This window comes from Serinus canaria, chromosome 3 (assembly GCF_022539315.1).
Source record: "Serinus canaria isolate serCan28SL12 chromosome 3, serCan2020, whole genome shotgun sequence".
Lineage (NCBI taxonomy): Eukaryota > Metazoa > Chordata > Aves > Passeriformes > Fringillidae > Serinus > Serinus canaria.
In genome coordinates, this window is record NC_066316.1 from 47952250 (window position 1) to 47975646 (window position 23397).

Below are 23397 nucleotides of genomic sequence, written 5' to 3' on the forward strand. Positions count from 1 at the left end.
ATTCATGCTGAAGGGGAATTAAAATCTAAAACATAATACATTAAATATACATCTCTGGCTATAACAAAAAGACATCTCAAAAAGAAAGGTATCTATTCTCTCTAAAATTTGGAGACAAGATTTCAGTACACAGGTTGTGACATCTGTTTCTCAGCAGAATGATTTTTAGGAAAAATTTCTTCACAGAAAGAGTTGTTAATCATTGGAACAAGCTGTCCAAGGAAGTGGTTGAGCCATCATTCCAGGAGGTATTTAAACAATACGTAGATGTGGCACTGAGGAACGTGGTTTAGTGGTGGCCTTGCAGTACAGGTTAACAGCTGGATTCAACGAACTTAGAGGTCTTTTCAAACCTAAATGACTCTCTGATTCTATCCCCATCTAACACTCCAGTAAAATTATCTGTATCTGTCATTGTTCCCTTCAGCTTAACCTCAAATACAGGATAATTGTTGCCTATGTTTAATAAATATTCAACTGGAAGTTGTTCTAAGAATCGGTATTTTCTGTGAAATTAAATAAAACAAAGCTATCTGCATATAAATAGGCAAGTGTCAGGAAAATATGACTTATCAAACCTAAAATCTATTTATTTAGCGGATATGCAATATTTTATTCTCAAAGTATAATATCTTTGCATCTTAAATATTCTTCCAGGAATTCAACTATCCAATTAAATATAAGCTAAAGGCAAGTAAGAGTTACTTTCCAATGGATTCTTAGTTTTTCTCACTGCATGCTTGTGATTCCCACGTTAATCACAGCTCTTGTGTTACTTGTGGGTTTCAACTTATTCAAAAGCAAGGCTATAATTAACATTAATCTCAGTCCTTACCAATATATCTGATCTGTTGCAAACACAGCAATATTAGCTGCAATGTCCTGCACATTTACAGAACAGTATGTGCCACAAGCATACCAATCTCATTGCATGTGAGAACTACTTTTGAAATTATTTAATCAAATACCAGGTGGAATGTAAACTGTCATATTTAGTCCAGATGGGTTATGAAATAAAATGTCTGCAGGGCAGACAAAAAGAGCCATGAACAAATTATTAGAGCATGCAAATCATTAAACAGGCACTATTACAATATTAGCAAATTATGCCAGTAGCTTTAAAAATTACATATTATTTGATCTTTTTTTCACTGTAGAAAAGATGGGGATGATGTATGCAAATTATTTGGCACCGAGTGTAATGATGGCTAGTGTGGATTCAGCATTTGGGGAAACTTATTAAAACTGATAGCCTTGATAAAATTGCATTCTTAGATGAAAAATGTTACAATACACAGTACAATAAAACAGATTCAGCAAAGCCTATTATTTCTATCCATCAGTGTAGATATAGAAATTTTGCAGTGCTTTGTTAAAAAATTCTGAATCCATATAGCTACTTATGTTTTGCACTTGCAGCTTTGCAAATTCGCTTACAGAGAATGAGTATTAAACAACCCAAAAAAATTCTTCAGTCCCTTTGAGAAGGGAAAGTAAGATTTTAATTGATTGATGTAAAATACATATCCAATCCAAAGAAAGGCCAGGAATTAAAATTGTTGATTTTAATAGATCTTAACAATTTTTTATCATATGTTTTATATATGACTTGCAAAGAATTTTCTCACTCTTAATGTTTCTTTTAAATATTTATCTATCGAACAAGAGCAGATGGTGTAGCATAACTTTCCAAGTACTAATGATGGCAGATGAAGACCACAAAGGTGGGTCTGGATCTGAGGGCTGGAGAATCTCTCCTATGAAGAAGGGCTGAAAAATTTTGTATTGTTCAGCCTGGATTAGAGAAGGCTCCATGGAGATCTTAGACTAGCCTTCCAGTATCTAAAGAGGAGCTTACAAGAAAGCTGAAGAGAGATTCTTCAGGCCATGGAGTGATAGAACAAGGGGCAATTGTTTTAACTGACCCCTCTGAAAGAGGGCAGGCTTAGATGTAGAAAGAAAATTCTTTACTGTGAGGATGTTGAAGCACCAGAATACGTTGCTCAGAGAAACTGCGGATGCCCCATCCCTGGATGTGTTCCAGGCCAGGTTTCATGGGGGGGCGGTGAGAACTCTGAGTTAGTGGAAGGTATCCCTGCCCATGGCAGAGGGTTGAAACTAGATGATCTTAAAGGTTGTTTCCAACCCAAGCCATTCTATGAAAACACATCAGTTGGCTTTTAATATCCTGACCATCATGTCTGCAGCTCAGATGACAACTTTGCATATTGGATTAGCTTTGTGTATTGGAAGTTTTGAGTTTTCAGAAGAATAACCTGTGTGTTCTTCAGAATTGACATAAATATCATAGAATGATGATATGCACTTGAAAACCAAAACATTAGGCTTCAGTCCATCTTGTAAATGAAAACTCTTGAATATGTAAAAGAAAAATAATAAGAATGTTACAGTTATGTGACATTTATCTCATTGACTCTGATGATTACAGATCTACTTGAGTTCAAAAACTTCTAAGTATAATAATAATAATCTCAACACTTCTGTGACATAGAAAATATGGTCTTTAATTACAGCATTTGTATCAAGGCACAATGAGATTAGCAAAATACATGGCTGATTTGTAGAACTCCCAAATTCCTAGGTAGTGACCTTTCAAACGCAATAGCATTCCCATTCCAGCAGTTCAGAAATTATGAAGAAACTCAGTAGTTTGGAAACCTAAATAAAAGGAAAGTGGTGATTCTTTATAGGAACAAGGTGATTGAGTATCTTGTTGCACATAGGTAAAATCTTACAAAGGGAAGGCCTTGTAAAATCGTGGCTCAGGCCCAGTACTTCAGCTAAGCAGAAAAGGACTACAGGAAAGAGACTCAGCTAAATTAGAGGCAGAAAAACAAGGTATGCCACCATCATGTGTTCACATCATGGTGTATGGTGGTTGGTTGAATAATGCTTGTTATGATTTAAAAGTATGTAACTGATAAAGGCCTGACTGCATAAAAAAGGCCTGTTTTTTACAGTAAAGCAGCTCTCCTCTGCACCTCCCTGGGGATCCTGAGTCACTTTGGACCCTCACCTCACAGTACCTTATCTCATATTATATCACATCCTATCAAATCATTCAGTGTGCTCATAAAACAGGGAGATACCCTAAGTATGAAAGGTTTTTTACCAGAAGAAAAAGCTGCTGAGTGGAAAAGTAAAGATTTGTATACTAAAATGGATCAGTAGGAACACATGAGTTGTCTGCCAAAACTTCCTGAAGACTGGCTGACAGATAAAGTCAGATCAAAAGTCTTTCAGATAAGTCCTTTATCAAAGATGAAGTTGGTTGCTTTCAGGAAGAGTTCAGACTGACCATATCAAGGGCTTGTTATTCATCTGGATCCACACAACTGGATGAATAGAGAAACAAGTTCAATGCTTCAATGATCGTGCTACTCATACTGTGTGTGTGGGGTGCAGCAGGCATTGGTCTGAGTGTGCAAGTGGTTCAGAACTGCATATGTTTGTATTGGATCTGGCTGGGATTGAGCTTTCATCAGGGCAGCCCTTGTGGCGCTGTTTTAGATCCACCACCAAAACACTGGGGGTAACACACCAGAATGTCAGTGACTGCTGAGCCGAGCTCACACACCAATAAATCCTCTGTTTCTCACTCCACCACCCCAGCAAGAACACTGGGGGTAGGCAAAGGGTTCAGTCCTCATTCTCTGCCCCATCCCACTGTGGGGAGTGACCAAGTGGATGGGTGGTGGCTTAGCTGCCAGACATCAATTCACTGCAATATTATAGCCCACACAAAATCAAAAACCTGTAAGAGAAGTTTCCAAGTAAATAGCAGTCCTTCAACGTTTCATGAATAAAAAGGTCATGAATATACAATGCAATGAATACAGAAGGTTTTGCCATTTTAAAAGTCAAATATAAATAATATCTGGGGCAGCTGTATATCTCTTTAGAAATAGTCCATATTTATCATAAGGAAGAAAAGCTTCCTTGAAATCAACAGTGAACAGGTAGAGTGAAAACTTGCAGCTGGGAAATAAGCACTTTTATCGTGATGGGAATGAACCACTTTTCAAATCACTTAAAATTAAAAAAAAAAAAGTAAAAAAAAGAAAATTAAAATATGTTGCTGTATTAAGTCACTGTTACAAAACTCTATCAAAGCAATTCAAGAACTTTTTACAACTACTGCCTCTGGAGTCTGACTTTGAATCAAGGCCTAGTCTGAGATGTTATTTTATGTGCAACAATGGTTCTACTGTCTTGGGCCACTCTGCAGACCATGTGTCTCATAAAGCCTGCAAGATTTTCCTCTTTTGGCTACACTCTCACAACAAAAATGCATCATAATTCAGTATTATTTCAAACTTCAATTCCTTTTTTTTTTTCTTTCAGTCTAATAATTTTTAAATTTGCTCTGTTATCTTAGAGATACCTAGCTCTTACTCTTCTCCAAAAGTCTTTTTTGGTTCAAACTTAGGATAAAAGAGTTCCCTGATCAGTGTATTTGAGATCTGAATAATTAATCTTTCTAAATAACCTCTTCACAGGACACTATCTGGCTTTCACAAAAAAGCATAAACTCTGCTTTAAGTGGCAGGATAAAGATCTAAATATCATGTCACTTTTCACATGGAAGCACTGCCTCTTTTATTTAAATGCTCTTTCACTCCTTTTGCACAATTTCTACAATACATATCTTAGATCCTTTTGCTACCCTTTTGCTTTCTTTTCTCCATCACATGCTTGAGTACTAGTTAGTCACTGTACTTACATTCACATGAAACACCTCAATTTCCTATTCCACACCTGCTGCAATAAAGCAAACTACATTCCTGCAATATACTTTAAAATTTACTGCTGTTTAACCCATTTAGTGGTATGAAAGGTAGGAATTTAAATAAATATATTTGCTGATGAGAAACCATAATCTTGGTTTGCTGTAGTTTAAAATTATTTAAATCGCTAATTTTAATCAGGATTCAAACCAAGAAGCAGGAATACCATTTATATAGTAAATTTCATTTTTACTTTGCAATTATTTCCCCTAGGAAGATGTTCCACCTATTCTCACCTACTGATTTGCAACTGCAAATCATTCTAGTTAATAAGTGGTTTTTGCTGCTAGTCACATGGAAATGCCGCATGTATCCAAACATAAGCAAAGTCAAGAGCATATAAGCTTATTCTACATTTTTGAAAATCTTCTAAAGTTTATGCTAATAAATTTTAAATATCTTGGTTGATTGTTTAGCTGTCTGATTAGTATTTACTTATGATTTGTTTAAAATGTATTTTCTTGAGGTTTTTTGCTTGTTTGTTTGTTTTTAGCATTAAATAAAAGTGCACAAAGCAAGAATTTAATTAATTTTTACTCTCTTATGAATATAATGATACAGGAATCAAATTCACCACCATGTATTTCCTGGACAAAGTTAAAAAATATTTAGATTGACATCATGGAATGAATTCTAACAAACATTTCTTCCCACCCTTCCCCCCGCCCCAGCTTCCCTGCCCTTCGACAAAGAAGCGTTCCTGCTTTTTCCAATTGCAATGTTGTGTATAAAGTGGATATTGAAAAAATAAATTACAAAAGAGGAAGGATTGCTGTTTTTTAAACAGAGAACAACTGTAAGACAGTTTGCCACTAAAACAAAGTACTGATATACACTATTTTTAATCTATGTTGCAGATTAGGTTAGAATTACTTCAGTGTGTAATGTGAGCTATAAATAACTACAATTTAACAAAAACAAAAGTAAATACAACCTCCCCCCAGTTAAGTTCAAAACGAAATTAAAGCAACGACTTTTGCTTTACATATAACTTCTATCTGTATTTTTATCTTCAAAACAATAGGACTTACTTTCAGTTAAGTCCTGAAGGCCTTGGGCTTTTGCCAACTTTCCTGCAGACTGAAGTCCTACCTTGCCTTTTTCTTTCTCTCCTCCTTTTATTTTCTTTCCTACTTTTTTCTGCTCTGCTTTTTCTATTAAGCAAAATAAAGATTAAATATTTTTCTTTCTTAGATAAAAATTTTCAGTTATCAAAAGTCATACAGTGCAAATGCTTTAATAAGATTTTAGATAAATTTTAAAAACAATCAACCACAAACTCTTTGAAGTCAAGAGTTGAGATACAATAAAAAACTAATGTAATTTCATTAAAATAAATAAAAATAAAAAGTAGTCCTTAAGATGTAAATAAAGATTTACTGAGAAGGAGCCAGAAAGGCTTTGGTCCCACCTTTTAGTTATCACACAACTCTTATATCCTTACTACAATGTAAGAAATCATTGTCATTCTGGCTGTGTGCCAAATATTTTATTCATGTCCTTCCTCTCATGCATCAGTAATTAAAAAAAAAAAAAAAAAAGAAAAACAACACAAAGACAATGCACAGATTCCCAATGGACATGGAAGTAGAAAGTGTCCCAAAGACCAAGCATTCTTTGAAGTCCTAGAACTTAGACTACAGGAAAAGACTTCTTAAATGCATTAAAAAAAAAAAATCATAGAATCATGGAATGGCTTGGGTTAGAAAGGTACCAACTAGTACCAACCCCCCTGCTGTGGTCAGGGACACCTTCCATTAGAGCAGGTTGCTCAAAGTCCTGGTCTTGACCTTTTTCATGGATTGGGCAACCAGAACTTTTTTGGGGAATCTGTGTCCGGAGCTCCCTATTGTCAGAAAGAATCTCCTTCTAATACTCAATCTAAACCTGCTCTCTGTGTGTTTAAAGCTATTCACTGTAGTTCTATCACTACATGCCCTTGTAAAAAGTCCTGTTCCAGCTCTCTGGTAGGCCCCCTCTAAGTACTGGAAGGTGCTCTAAAGTCTCCCCGAAGCCTTTTCTTCTCTAGGCTGAACAATCCCAGCTCTCTGACTGCCTTCATAGGAAAGTTTCTCCAGCCCTCTAATCATCTCAGTAGCCCTCCTCTGGACTCAATCCAACAGGTCCATGTCTTTCTTGGGCTGGGATCCCAGAGCTGGATGCTGCACTCCAGGTTGGGTTCTCACAAGAGCAGAGGGGGAGGCTCACCTTCCTCATCCCGCTGGCCACACAGTTTTGGATGCAGCCTAGGATACAACTGCCTTTCTGGGCTGTGAGCACACACTGCTGGCTCATGTACTGCCTCTCGTCCACAAGATCCCCCATGTCCTTCTCCACAGGGCTGCTCTCAGTTCTTCCAGTCTGCACTCATGCCTCAGATTGTCTCAATCCAGGTGCAGCACCTTGCACTTGGACTTTCTGAACCTCATTAGATTCTCATGGGTCCAATTCTCAAGCTTGTCCAAGTCCTTTTGGATGTTATTCCTTCCTTCCTTTGTGTCAACTGCACAATACAGCTTCACAGCTTCACAGAATCACAGAATGCTTCAGGTGGAAAAGGACCACAGTGGGTCATCTGGTCTAACCTCCCTGCTCCACCAGGGTCATACTAGAGCACATGGCATAGGACTGCATCAAGACAAGTCCTTGAATATCTCCAGTTTAAAGCCATTTCCAGTGAGGGAAAATCTACTACCTCTCTGGGCAATGTGTTCCACTGCTTGGTCACTCACACAGTAATGAAGTTCTTCCTCATGCTCAAGTGGAGCTTCTTGTGCACCAGTTTCTACCTATTGCCTCTCTTCATACTGCTCAGCACCACAGAGCAGCCTGGTTTGATCTTCTTGGAACCCATCTTTTAGACACTTATACCCATTGATGAGGTCCCCTCTCAGCTGTCTCTTCACAAAGCTGAATAGGCCCAGCTTCCACAGCATTGCCTCATCAGAGATGCTCCAGTCTCCCAATCATTTTCATTGCCTTCTCTGCTGGACTCACTCAGGAGCTCCATGTGTGTAATGTTCTGAAGAGCCCAGAACTGGACACAGCATTCCAGATGCAGACTGAGTAAAGGGGCAGGATCAGTTCCCTCAATCTGATGGCAATGCTCTTCTTAATGTGTCACAGGACATCATCGGCCTTCTTGACCCCAAGGGGACACTGCTGACTGAGGGACAGCTTGTTGTCCACCAGGATCCCCAGATCCTTATCTCTTATGGTGACATGGATGGCTTTGTGTCATCCAAACATTAATCTCAAACATCAACAGAACATCCCAGCAAAGCTTTTAGCCTCACAGTTGAAGATTACAGAGTTATATCGGACACAATGGTCCCCTGATTCTTAGCTATTTCAGTTACTAGTGAATTTTTAAGTCTTAGGCAGAATTACATTTACTTAGTTTTAAGGGAAAAAAATGACAGCACCCTGTTGGATGAACAACAGTGCTGTTGCCAGTGACATGTCCATTGCAAACTCTGAAATATCTACCCCACTGATGGCTGGCTCAAAATGATAGCACGATTTCCTAAGAAGAGAGAATACTACCTCGTCCAGGTAACTTCTAAGACTTTTATAACACTTTAGACATTGGGAAATAGCATTTGGGATTCAAAGCGAGGAAGTCAGTGATTTTTCTGAAAATCTAGGAAGAAATAGAAATTTTAGCATTGGATTTGTATTCTCCAAAGGCATGAGAAGTGTTGTGAAATTGCACCCATGACTTCAAGTTAAAAACAGCAACTAAAAAAACTAATTCTCAAATAACAAAATGAAGAATAATATACTGGAACAAACTAGTTTGTAAATCTAAATTTTTTAATTTTTAATGTAAATATGATTAGCAGCTCTTAAAGAAAGTTATTGCATATACATAACAGAATAAAAAAAATGGCAATAAATAAAAATGCAGGTAGATGTTAGAAAATTTTTGTCATAACTCTGTAGGTAATCACACTTTACAACACCCATTATGAAATATATAATTAATTGATGGTCAGAGCAATGTTGCCTTTGGAGAAACTGTAATCTCTCTGATTGGTATCTCTCTTCAAGGAACCAGACTTTAGAGAAATTACTGTGACATGGAGCTGAAAAAATCTCTGCCAGAAAGGGAAACTATTTTTATAAAATAAAAGACTAGTACTGCTTTTCATGAGATCTATACGTAAAACAAAAGTATTTTGAATATACATCATTGCAACGTGTTCAGTGAAACAAAGCCACCGAGTTGCATGTAGCAATATATGCAAAATATACTTATTTGAAACAGAGATAATGTTCACCTTATTTAAGCTTGGCCTACAAAGATAAGACTCTGTAAAATTACAGACCTTTGTTAACGTTACTGGCTGTCTCTGCTCTCTCAGCTGAATCTGGCAGCTTACTCACAGATGAAAGTTCACTTTTTAACTCTGAGTCTCTGGTTTCTTCAGTTTTTGTATCATCCTGAGTAATCTCAAGTTCTGGAGCCTTCTTCTCTGGCAACTTGAATTCTGGCACAATCTCTTTCAAAAAGCCCCAAACTTTGTCAAAGTACTCAGGCCTTTAAGAGAAAACACAAATGTATGTCAATGATAGGGATATTTTCAATAAGAGAAGAAGGTGTGATTTTCATTTAGACAGCACTATACCCGAACTGACAGTCCAACTCTAAAAATGCTACTGGGTTATTTTAATAGATACAACACCCCACGTATCAGAAATATTTGTTGAGACAGCTTATGAAAAGCCCATAAATAAAGAGTTGGTGGTTAGAGATGCATGCAAAAAAAGCATCCTTTCTCAAGATTTTCAGCAGATACAAGTTGTGGCAGAGAAACTTGCAGACCACTTTACAACTACACCATATAATGGTGTGATTCTATCTCTGTATATTAAAAAGCTTCTCAAAGGCCCTTCCAAACTGGAAAGTTTTTGATATGATGTAACAGTTGCAGTCATGTTGATTTTCCACAGAAACTCAGTGATTCTAGAAATAATCTCAAACAGGGACATGAATGATTCTCATGCAAGCTAACTGCATTCAACTTTTTTTTTAAATAAAATAAGTGATAGCAAATGAGCTTAAGTCATCTTATACTACTATTCCAAAGACTCTGTAGTATTCACATTCTCATATTCCATGATATAATGTATTTGTAGTAAGTGAATACTATTTTTTGCTGTTGAAGTTGTAAAGCTAACTATAGAAAGAAATAAAATTTAGACTACTCAGATTTTTAAGTCCATGAGCTACATACACACTACTTTAGGACAAAATATATCAAAAACCTAAATTGCAAGCATAGCTTGAGACATAAAAATTACTGAAAAATTGAATAAAATATTCTTTGACTGGAATTATTTATTAGCAAAATATGATTATAAATAAACAAGTACATCTAAGTTAATTATATATAAACCATAACTATTTTTTATCTAGATATTCATATGAGTTAATATATCAAAAGGCAAAAAAGGTGTATCTCCAAAGAAAAAAATCTAAATATTTAATCTAAATATTTAGTATCAGTGTCTGGGTAATTAATTTAGTAAAAAGAATATCAAGCTGAAAAATCAGAATGTCTTTCTTTAAAAATACAAAATGAACATAAAAAACATAGGAAGCAAGAAAAATGTTATTGTAGGTAGGAAACACTATTTTAGGTTGAAACTAGAAGTCTGCCAACTGTTACAATTTGAAGGGTGGAAACACCATACTAGCTGACACTGATTACTTCCAAATTCATGACATATACTTTCTATGGTATATTCAGATATAAAATTATTATCAGCAGACATTTTATAACTGCATACTAAAGGCAACACAGATTTCTGTAACCTTGTTTTCCTCATGCTGTTTAATATTAGTTAAATTATTTTATAAAGATTAGGCATCAGCATGATAAATAGCTTTACAAGAAACTGTATGACTTACAAAGAAAAACACAATAAAATTGCATTTCTCAAAGATACATTACCCAAGTATCTGAACTATAAACCATTCACTTTACAAAACTGATGGTGAAGGACTTTTAGGGCTCAGCATTATTTTTCATAATGCCTTATAGAATTAAATATTAAATAACTGACACATAAATCTTTTAATGAAAGAACTTACTGGAGGGGAATATGTTCTGGTATCCATCCAGTCAGTGTTTGAAGAACTGTAAAGTCTTCCATCTCTCTTTTCCTAGTTTCAGGTATACTATAAGAAAAGCAGACATTTTACAATTATAATGTTACCAACTACAATAAACTCTGTACTTGCTTCCTGTAAAAAGACCATGTATTAAGGAATAAGATCATACACAGAATAGTTTGATGAAAAACAATTCATTACTTGCAATTTTAAGAGTTTTTCAAACCACTGCTGACTACTTCCCTACAAAGTCAATGCCTTTGCACAGGTCCATTATTTTAGTGCTCCCTTTGGTACAATGGCTTCTTTTTTGTACCTTTGTTAGCAAGCACACTATGTATACTTGCACACAGTTGCAGAGTTGGAGATGTGGGTTTGAAATTCCTTGTGCTAAAACAGGGTTATAATTCTACAACTTCCATTTCCTGAGCAGCTTCTCTAGCTCCCAGATTATTCTGAACAAGCTGGTTCACTCTAGCTGGTTCACTTCCACTCTAGCAAAGTTCACTCTTTCAAACTGACACTTTGCTACTCTCTGGAGAGGTTTCCTGAGAGGACCAAGGCCAAAGATGCCAGCACTTGTATGGCTAACCCTTGTGCTCTGGAAAAATGCAATATGTCAATCACATTCTAGCAAACAGAGTTCCCTAACAGGCACCTCTTGGCAACTCCTTAGCCTGCGTCAAAATACTTTAGATGACTTTTCTGACAAACATAACTTGATATTATGAGAACAGGGAAGCTTCACTACCCAGATGTGTGTTTTGAATTATTTTCTCAGACTTATTAATTTAAACTCTTGGTCTTCATTCCTCATTTCATAGGAACCTGTAGCCATAATTGTCAATTACTGCATCACAGGCCACCTTCTACTTTTCCAGTCAGTTCTAGGGAAGTAGATCACTGTACACAACAGCACAACTGTAAGCACAGGTATCAAAAGAAGCTCACAAAACTCTACTTTCAACATTGGTTGAGTCAATACAGGTCAAGGCTCACAATAACAATTTCATTACAGTTCACAGGTACTTCTGTTTGGCAGAAAGCCACATGTGAAGTTGTCAGGAATAATGTCAAACAAATGAAGCAAATAATGAGAGTACTCCAGTTTCTTTGCAAGTTTTCTGTGAATAAATTTACAAACACATCTAAAAATGAAAACCTGTGCCTTCTGTATCTACAGAGGATTTTTTGCTTACTGATTACAGTGTCAGCTTTTGGAAGTGTATAACTGTCATTACAAAAAATGTAGCAAAATATATTTCCTTCATATACTAAATCAACTTTTTGCTGTTACCATGTGACTTCACAAAACAAACCAAAAGTGAGATGACAAAACATACCTAGTATTTGCTAACTTAATTATAGCTTTGGACAGCAACATTGGCCAAAGTTCATTTTGGCAGGCTGTAGCTGGTAATAACAAATTCTCCTCTTCACTGAATGGCATAGTGTCATCCACAATGATCTTTCTCCAACACCCCTGTGACAGGGGAAGGGGAGGAAAGCAGAGAGACAAAAATTAGTTTCTGGGCAGGCAAGTAAAGAGTATGCAAGAGAACTTTTAATGCTTTCCCAAGAACCCAATTCTACTGTAACTCAATTTACATCACAGATGGCTTTAAAAAAAGTTCTCACATAATTTATGAGAAACATGGAAACAGCATTCATAACATTTTATTACTGCTCTGACTTATTTGTTCCAGAGATTAATCTAATTGCTGCTATTTCCAGATATATTTCATCTCATATGTGTAGTACATGATGTGCATGCATTCAGTACTGTTCCTTCAGCTGCCATGACAGATGCCTGAAAAACACTAATGATTAAAAAAAGGCTTAACTAAGATAGCAGCTTTTAAAATGTCTCTTTAGATATCAGTCTGGAAAATACTTGTGACATAAGCAGTCCCCCTTGCTTCCCAAAAACTACCTGGGGATATTGACTGCAGTTATTCTCCTGTTACACATTAAAACAGTATTTTGTAAAACACTATACTAAAAACCACAAAATAATCAAATGTAAAAAAAAAAATATATATATATATATATATATATATATATATATATATTTTTTTTTTAATTTCAGTATTTCCAGTATAAGAAACAGAAAGATAAGACAAAGAACTGGTATCCCCAATACCAGATACTTCATTAGTAATATTCCACAAAATAATCTGGTTTACCATTCTTCAAATAAAACTCTCTGTCCTAGTGATAAAGATATAATAGAAAATAGGTGGGCCAATAGCAAATACCTCTGTTAATTCAACCACAAAATGATGAAGAATGACCAAATCACTAAAGTGTTCACCACGTGCTATCAGAGAGTGCAAAATTCTTGTTCTCTGCTTGTAACTAAGCTATGGATCCAAGTTGAAATGACAGCTGATTAATGCTATGAATTCTATAGGTCTAAGGAGAAAACAAATTTAGTCCAGAGGTCAAAGATATTAAAAAATCATAAAAGAAGCTAATATTTTTAAGGATAGGAACCATTTTGTGACAACTAAATAAAAATATTTAAACTTCCCTAGTTTGAAAAGGACCTAGTCAGGGATAAGATCACATATTTATCTCCTCTTCCAATAATTGCTGAAGTTTACTAGGGAGAACAGAACAAGTTGATAAGTAAAGGAAAAGAAACCAAAAAAAATTTTAAAAAACTGTGAGGCAGGTCTAGAGATGGAAAAAAGGGAGAAAAAAATAACTACAGGAACAAGTTTAATAAACCTCAGAAATGCAAAGTGAAAGTAAAAAGTGGGATGGAATTTATATATTTTGTCAATTTTGTGAAAAAATTATTATCCACAAGTTTGATGTTGTGCACAATGCCTTCAGGACTCAGTGCAGAACATTAGTGAAATCAGTTCATTATTCTTCCACCTTTTGTACTCTTTTTCATTTAATTTTTTACTTTCTCCTATTCTCCTCTATCTCTTCTGATATTTGTCTTGCCTTGTTTGTACATTTTGTTTAATTTTCCAACATCTCTTCAAGAGATGACCCCATTTTTTTCCTGTTTTTCTTTCTGTAAAATACAGCTGTATACCCAGAGGAAAAAAATTTGAATAAACACACAGGCCCAAACAAAAAAAAAAAAAAAGGCAGAGAGTGGAACAAAAAAGTGACAAAGAAAATGAAGAACTGGTAACTCTTGGATATGCTTTACAATGTAAAATGGAGTCTTTTACCACATGACTTCATAATATCTGCAGCATTAAATTCACACACAGAATAATGTCTTCTGCTGAGGAACTTGGACAATAAAATTTGTGCCTTCTCAACTCATGCAACTAATTTCTATATAAATATAAGTTATTCCAGAAGTGAAGGCAGTAGTAAGGGGTGAGGAAAGCACAGGCATGTAAATCAGATAAGTGTTCCCCTTACAGAGGAGGTCACTTTCAAGTTTTTGTTTCCAACTGACTGTCTCAAAAATATTTTCAGCTTTGGGCAACTAGAAGTTTAGTTGGTTATAAGTCTTAGCATGCTGTGACATTTTCTGTTTCCAAAAGGCAAATGTAACTGAAATAACTCCAACAACATAGATAACTTTTAGATGTCAGTTCTTTTATGTGTTACTATTTCTCTATTAAAATCAGGATCAATATGCAATTAAGTGTTCCCTATTGACAGCCAAAGAAATTATTATCTATTATCTTTAGAAATCCTTGGGATGTTTTAGTTTTACCAGTGCCTCTTCAGAAAATGGCCCTCACACTGGAAGTATCTAGCTATCTTTAAATACACTTAGAGACAAATAGCTCTATAAAGTCAGCCAACTGATTGACTTAAATATAAAAAGAAAAAATTTAGCCTAATACACCAGAGGTGTGGGCCACGTGTCTGACTCTACTAAGCATGTGCATAAAACCTACAAAAATAAAATATTGCCTTTGCAAGTAATAACGCTTTTATCAGGCCACAAGTTGTACAATAGTCACATGAACTGTAAGAAACATTTTAATTAACAAGCATTTAAATCAACAATTTTTCAGTTTTTCTACTCCTAAAAATCTATGTATTTTCAATAATAAAATGTATGTCCAGTAACCATTGAAATTTGTCAGGCTAGCTACATTATATTTTTATATTGTTGGAGGAAATTACTCACCATCCAATAAAGCTTCAATGCATATTTTCCAAATTTATTGTACACTGGTATGCGTTCCTTGGCAGATTTATATAAGCCATAAATGTGTTCCCAAGGTTTCCAAACAAGTGTGGGTGTTTCACTGTTTAAGGAATTTTCATTATATATCCTCCAGACAGCATAGATTTCACTTACAATCCATCTCATCAGCTAAAACAAGAGAAAAATAGAAAAAAAGATTTTTCAAGGAACGCATTTTGAAAAAAAAAGTGAAGTTATAATGATCAAAGAATAAACCAGATCCTGTTGTAAATAAAAAAGTGACATAAAAATATAGCTATAGTTTAATAAAAAAATTATTTTCGCTGTTACAACTTATCTTAAAATCATTACAATACCTATCTACAATAACACAAGACTTCATGCAACTAAGTAAAGGCATTATATAAATAAAGGTATTCATCATTTAACAAAGACAAACTAAGAAATATGATCTTAAAATTAATTATGTTACAGGACTTGTGAGTTTTCACTTGTTTAATTGCTTTTAAAAGCCAGCTGCTAAAAGTCAATATTGCCTTGAATAGTCATTATTTGTACTCAGTAAAGAAAATCCTAAATTATTAAATGTACTTAGAAATATTTAATTCTTAAAATAAGAACTTAAACTAATCATGTTTTATGCATGAGTTTTAATAATATGCAGATTTATGATGCATGCCTTACCTTCACAAGTATTACCAAACTGTTACAAGGATTTATATACACTGGAATGAAAAAAAGCTTTTACTACAAGAAACTTGCCCAAAAATTAATTAGTGGTTCTATGGACATTCTAAGAAACTTCTCCTAGAATAAATTAGTGGTTTTTTGACTTAAAAATTGACATGACCAGTCTTCTGGGGTTTTTTCCCTTATATCTCTGGTGCTGAATTTTGAATTTGCATTGACATACAGAACGAAATAGAAATTAAGTAATATTACATTCACTAAGGCACTCAGATGACTTGGTTCCACCTGGTTTACATTTTTCCATGACTTGCAGAAATTCAGTAAACCTTTATTCAACTCTGGAGAGACAGAAAAGACTGGATCACAGATATTTGCACATACATGCAGGCCCACTAGGACTTTCAGAAAGTTTGAGTAAAAAATATAAATCCTTTATAACATAGCCTTTATTTACTCTTTTCTTTAGAGAATATTATCCAGATGGAAAACCTCTTACCATCACTGATTTTTCAATTTCTAAAAAAATATAAACACTAATTATAATAATCTAGATAATTTCTTGCAACTTTATCCCCTTCATTCGTTTTCCACTTAAAATATTTCGCACAACGTATTTCTTTTTTGTAGGAATTTAGAGTGAAATTCAAAAAGTCAAAGAAAGATAAAAAGGAAATAATTTTTTTTAAGGGACATTAATGTAATTTTTTTAAGGGAGATTTCCACCTACCTCACAACAAAATATGTGATCATTTGCTGAAACAAGGTCAAATGACATTTCATTTTGGACTATCACAGGAACCTAGGGGAAAGTAAATCAGTTAGGTCCATAACTAAATTATCTGGAGAAAATTAAATTAACATTAGCATTTAACTGCAGTGAACATGCAAATGTTGGACATCTGGCAAGCATTCATTACACATTTGAAAACTGGAAGTGATCATCTTGTAGATGGTTTGGTATTTCTCTATAAAACTTCCTTAAATGTAGGTTCAGATTTTTAAAAAATTAATATTATTTTTACCAGGACATTTAAAGAGTATCAAATTGAATAATCACATAAGTAACTTGAGATGCCCTCAATTTCTTAAGATATTTACAGTTCTGCATTTAAATCATGATTATAACACTGTCTCATACTTTGAGATTCCCTTAGCCACCCATCAGGGTTCGCAGGGATTTATTTGCTCATGATCGGTTAAGGCAGTGGCAATGTCTGAACAGCAACTTTATCAAACCTTCGGCTGCATTACATTGTATTCATGAATATTTTCTTCTTGTACAGCCCATTTCCTTTTTGTAAGCAGTTTAGAAATAACAGACTGGGATTGCAGTTTATTGAACTAAATATATCTCTGCCTCTCATCATATATTGCTGTTTATTGCTTGATTCTTTGCTTACCACACTATTGGCTTGTTTATGCTTTCTTTTATAATTAAAAATATATCAGGTGACAAATAATTTTTAATAGCCTTTCATCGCTTGGCATTTACATTAATTTTTATATAAAATCTCTGGTAATCATTGCTTGTTGATTCAAAATATATTGGACCAAAAGAAGCATCAAAGTTTTAACCAGGTCCTAATGAAAACAATTGCTTTCTTTACAGTACTCCAGGGATAGATTTTAAAAGCTATTTTTATTACAGATACATGTTTCCATGACTTTCTGGGCTGCCAGCTCTCTTGTCCTCATCTTTCAGATACCTCCACTCAGTTTATGCATTTTGGCAGTGTTTCCTATCCAATCTTCTGGTCTTGTCAATTACTCCTCTGACCTCTCCCTCTCCCTCCATTAAAAATTAAACTTAGATCTGATTAGTGTCTAGTTAATAAAAAATAGAACTGACGAGCTGACAAAAGGAAAACTGACAAGCCTGAAAAAGATGGAAGGGTGGTCCCAGTGCTTTAAAACTTCAATATTTCATCTGAAGTAAATCACGTAAACCCTTAGATTAATAACAGTATTGGAGAACATTATCTTTTGAAAAGGGAGGCTGTTCATTTTCTCTGTGATTAATTTTAAAGCTAAACTGATTAGCAGCTATGCACAATTTTAAAATTGTTATGGTTACCTTGTCAAAGACCTGTACTCTGTGTACCCCAGAAAAATATGATAGCTGAAGTGAAAAAAAGTAATGTACTTCTGGTAAAGTTAGTTCATTGTTTCATGACAAATAGGAATACTTCAGACACCTGCACAGGTGTGGACATACAGAAATTTTTCTGCTGTGACAGTAATTCTTAAGTGAGAATAGAGAAATAGAAGGGATCTATAAAAACAGAAAGGTATCTCTCTGTCCAGTTGTCTTCCAAATGAACATGTGAGTCAAAAAGTGAAGCAGATGTGGGGAGATACACAACCATGATGTTTTGCACCAGGAATACTTGTACATGGTGGTCTTATCCCATTAATAAATTTAGTTAATAATTAAATCTCAGATTCTGCATAGTATCATTGGAAATGCTATTACTACAGTTAACTGTAAAGAATGGGATTACTATGGGTAATCTTATGTCCTTTTAGACACAGAGATACCTGTGTTGTGTGGCACCAAGCAGGCCTCTGATTCATCTATGCAACATTCTGTGCAGATCCCATCCATTTTGGTTTTGCCAACCTATGATACAATTTGAGCTACGAAAGGATATTCTTACAAGAAAATAACTCTGCTCCCAGTTTCTGCTGTAAAATGAAAGGACATTGAAGAACTTGCTGCTGTGGTTAGATAAAGTCAAGGAGATGCAGGTGATGTAACTGCCACTAAGGAGCAGGAGCTGCCTGCAGGCTCCTCCATCACCATCAGCAGTGAGCTCACCCTGGGCTCAGAGTTTCCAGCACCAGGGCCCAGCCATGCAAGCAGCACAGGTGAGCTGTCACACGGGTCACTGAGCCCTTGTGTACACCAATCTCCAGGACAGGACTGACTGTGTGGGCAAGTGGCTTTTACCTGCTGAACTAACTTCCTCTGCTAATTTCACTCTACTTTTCACAAGTTAGGCAATTGGGACTTTTTTCATCATGACCTTGCTTGTTTCTTACCTCTTTTGTTAAAAACTCATGTGGACGTTTCCATGAATGCACTTTTAAGGATGCTGGCAACTTTATTTTCCCTTCAGGATCATCAAATCCGGGCTTCACAAAATATGCATGAACATAAATGGACCACGTTTAATAATTACAGCATTGTACCTTCCATGAGATTTAAAATAATATATTGTTCACAGGATAATTCACTTAAGGAGCAAAATAGCATAAAATGAACTAATAGTATACACAACTAAACAAAAAGAGCCCAAAGCCCGAGGTGAAGATGCAGCACAAAAGCTACCTCCAATATTCAGAGAAGTTTACGTGGTCTGCACTTTCCTAGAGGTCTATATGAAATTATTCTTTTTCTTTTCCCCTTTCAGAAAGATCTACAAAAAAAGCTCAAATTTTTAAGTCAGTTACTCTTCAACCAAGCTATTCCTATGTACTTTTTCTAACTCACTTATTTCTATAGCTTTTAAGTTGAAGACTGAAAGAATATATCTAAAGTGATTACTAGGAAAAAAACCCCTCATGTTCCATGCATTTAGTACTGCTATAGAAACTAAAGAGAGCTGTAATTGTACAGCATGAATTAGCCCATTAAAAAGAGAGGCTCATACAGTTTTCAAACCTGCATTTTTAAGTGATGCTTATCCTCCATGCGCACAGAAGGCATCAGGATATATGATGTCTGTTTACTTCCTGGCACAATGTGGGATGAGGACATGCCTCTGATATAGGTTGTGCTGACTGAGAAGCTAATCAGTTACAAGGATAATGCCTTTTATTTAGGCCTGGACTTTCAACAGCTTTTAGGCATATTATACATTTGTGAGTATTTCACAGTCTACGATGCACTCTGTCTTCTACAGACCAGAGAAAGAAAAATAAATCTATGATACAAAAATGTATGATACTCTGAGTCCTTAATGATTAAAAGATGACAAAGTACATCACAAAAGCATAAAAACCAAACACAAACCAAAGACCCCCATATAAATAACCCTTTCCTCGCATTTTTTATTTGTTTGGCTTTTTAACAACGTAATAATCTGCAACAACCTATTTCAGTACCAGAAGGAAAAAAGAAAAGCTGGGGAGGAGGGGAGGGAAGGAATGTTTTAGGAATACTTTCTTTTTTCTTTCTGAAAGCTTAAAGAATTCTTTGGAGCCTGGACCATACAAAACTGTATTAACAGTGTTTATATTCTGCTTTCAGAGACATTCAACCCTGACTTCATGGCATAACAGGAAAGTTTAGCTTTTAAACACTAGATAAACCAGAGAAAGGAGGAAGATAGGAATGACATGACATTATGCAAAGCTAAAAACAAAAACAAAAACAAACAAACAAACAAACAAAAAACCAAAAACCCCCACAAAAAAAAAAAAAAAAAAAAAACCAAACCCACACCTGGAAAGATATAATCTTTCTTTAGTTTACTAGTGAAAAAAATGTTTTGTAGCAGAATATTATAGGTCCAGGCTGAAAAAACTCAAGTTTTATCTTATCAAGTTTAAACTTATCTTTTATTTAAGGTGGCTATAAGAGACAAGTGCCAAGTCTCAGGGGTTCATGCTCTAAGGACGGGAGTCTCAACCACAAGTTCTACAGGAAGGACATGGAAGAAATGAGCACAAAAGACAAAGACAAGGTCAAATGCATAATCTCAGGAACACAGTGCACAGCTCTTAGAGAGAGCACTGTGTTCACATGGTTGGTAAAAGACTTTCAGTGTTACAAGGAAAGAGATCACTTCAGGTTGATTTCTTTACTCACACAAGAAAATAGGACTGTTTATATTCATGTTCCAAGTGTACTTAAAGGTTCTGGATGACATTACTAATTTTGTTTCCAAATGAAATAATCTATAAGATGTTGAATTCTGGCTACCTGCTTGGATCAAAATAGGTCATGTTACAAAATACTTTAGATCTGTAAATTCATCTGCTGTGACTGGCATATAATTCCTTTAAACATGTAAAAGAAGCAATTTTTCATACAGCTTGTAGCTGAAGAACTGAAGAGTCCAGTAAACAACTCAGAGCATCTCTTGTGCTAAAATAGAAGAAAGGTTTTCTCATATAGTTAATTTGAAGTTTATGTATGATAATAATGTCTGGTAGACCTGACAAATTAGTGCTAGATAAATGTTGAATACAGCCCCAAAACACCAAAAGTGGTAAAGGAACAAGAGAAGGACGCAAAGGAAAATTAATTACTTGACAAGTTAATGGCAGTCTTCAGTACAGAATGTATACCTTCTCTCAAAACAATACTTTGGCCCCATAGGAGTATTATATAGTCAACTTTAGGATAATGAAAAAAAAAACTAGAAATATATATGGAAACATAAACATAGCACACAAGGACACATTCAGAAGAAATATATTAACAGTGCAAAATTTGCATATAAAATTTGTGAGAAATAATGGCATTTAATGCATTTTAAATTTCAATTTAAGATGCTGAGTTTAAGAAATTTTTTAAGAAATAAGTTTACTACTACTCTGTATAGAAGACCCATACATTCTGCAAAAATAACCAGTGTGAAGGAGCAAAAATCCATGAGATTTTTAATTAATTCCAAAGTTGGAAAACAGAAAATTTTCAGCATCTGGCAGGTGCTTACTTTCTGCAAAATGACAATATTCCCTCAAATCATCCTCTACATACTAAAACTGCCGACAGTGTTTCACATGTCCAGAAACTGCAGTGTACAAAAGAAAGTACTTCAACATCCATTTTTGCCATAAAAAAGATGGATGCATCAAACATTTTGAGCCCACAGAAACTGCAGTGCCCTGAAGAGTGTGTCAGTGCCCTGACATACTACAACAGTTCAGCTGTCCCCACATCCTCAGTTTTAGTTATGCTATGAAATTGATTTGAGGGTTGTATTTTTTAAAACCATTAATGTGCACACACAGATAGGTTAACAGTTCATTTTAAAAGCAGCAAATTAACAATGCACAATTGTTTCTAGTTTATTACTGTAGTTTAGTAGGGAACTACTTAAACATATTGAAAATATATGACTGAAAATAAATGTATTTATCAGTAACACATTATTTTGAAGTTGTGACAAATACTCTAATAAACACAAGTACAAAAAATGAAGTGGAAATAATATGTGTCACGAACTTACTAAAATTTGACCTTTTGCAGGTTTTTCTTTTCCAGCTTTTCCAGTATCCCATTTTTCTGCATTGATATCTGCATCATTCCATTCTGGCCAAATAGGAAATCTCCAATTCTCGTTGGAAGCAGCTACCTTGGAAAGCAAAGATGGCCTAGAAAACACAAAATAGCATAAATAAAAATGAACAGCATTATTAGACAAGGGTAGTAGAAGGTATTTTATCTTATAAAATATTCTTTTTTTAATGTAATAGGAATTTTAGTGCCTTTAACTATGTTAACTTTTTGTCACTAAGATAAGCAAACTTACATTAGAAAGTGCTTGATGTTGTTTTTAGGTATAAACCAACAAAATGTTTAATGCATTTATACTTCTGCTGAAGTAAATTGGGTAGCTGAAGCACAAAAAAAGAATTTGAGGACAGTTTCTTCCCTCCTCTTCTCCCCTGCTTCAAGCCACATGGCTCTCCTTTCTCTCCTGCCACTCCTAGCATTCATCATTCAGTTCAACTCACTCACCCATTTGAAGGTGTTCTTCCATTTTTTCTGAATTATTTTCTTTAGATAACCAGAAGGAGCTTGCCATGGATACAGGGTGCCCTGGGGAAAAGGACTCCTGCTTCTAGGCATCTGTGAGCTGCTAGACCAGCCAGCGCTGTCTGCAGGCAGTTTCATTCTCAGGGCTCTTGTGCTACCAGCACCCTCACTATTTTCTCTTGGCTTTCACAATCCTGGCAATAATTTTGCTGAGGCTGAAAGGATTTTCAGAAGACTAATACACAATGTGTTCATAGCCACAAAGTAGCACTAGTGCACCTTCATCTTTCCAGTGCATACAAAGTGCTGAAAAACTGAATTAGCTAGAATATTCATTCATTGTTCCTATAAATAAATGCAACAAAATGTGTAACCATGTTCCAAAGTCAAACACAGACTACTTAAGTGACTAAGGAAACGAAAGAAACTACTTAAATGACTGAGTCTGACTAAGGAAAATGTTGTCTATCAAATGACACCTGAAAATCCTATTAAGCTGCATCACCCAGAAGGTGGAAACAGGAACAAGTCACTTGGGGGAGCAGAGGCATTGCTCAAGTGTAGAGCAGTGAAACTACAAAAGCAAAAGCTCAACTGGAGTAGAAATAATCAAAGGATGTTGAGGACAAGGAAAAAAGCTCCCATAAGTACATTGGCAGCAAAGGACATCTAAGGAAGCGCATGTCTGCTGCTCAGTGGGGTGGGGAACAGCTTAGTGACAAAGAACATGGGAAAGGCCAAGATACTCAATGTCTTTTTTTGTCTTGGGTTTTGCTGTAAATTTGTCTCTCCCCAGTCCAAGAGTCTATTTACAAAGTCTGTGGGAGTGAAGCACTACCCACAGTAGAGGAAGGAGCTGGCAGCACTTAAGCCAACTGGACACACACAGCTCCATGGGACTAGTTGGAATGGGAGCAAAGGTACTGAG

The 23397-nt window shown here is 35.3% G+C and overlaps 1 protein-coding gene across 1 annotated transcript in view; it reads right to left on the reverse strand.

Moving 5' to 3' along the window:
* ADGB (androglobin) overlaps window positions 1-23397 on the reverse strand; it is a 90013-nt gene that overhangs the window by 64424 nt on the left and 2192 nt on the right. Inside the window, exons 2-8 of the mRNA XM_050971881.1 lie at window positions 21940-22084; window positions 18800-18925; window positions 16485-16556; window positions 15047-15235; window positions 12273-12412; window positions 10909-10995; window positions 9140-9351 (exon numbers count right to left, since the gene is read on the reverse strand). Coding sequence (XP_050827838.1) covers window positions 9140-9351; window positions 10909-10995; window positions 12273-12412; window positions 15047-15235; window positions 16485-16556; window positions 18800-18925; window positions 21940-22084 — 971 coding nt within the window. The remainder of the gene's footprint in view (window positions 1-9139; window positions 9352-10908; window positions 10996-12272; window positions 12413-15046; window positions 15236-16484; window positions 16557-18799; window positions 18926-21939; window positions 22085-23397) is intronic.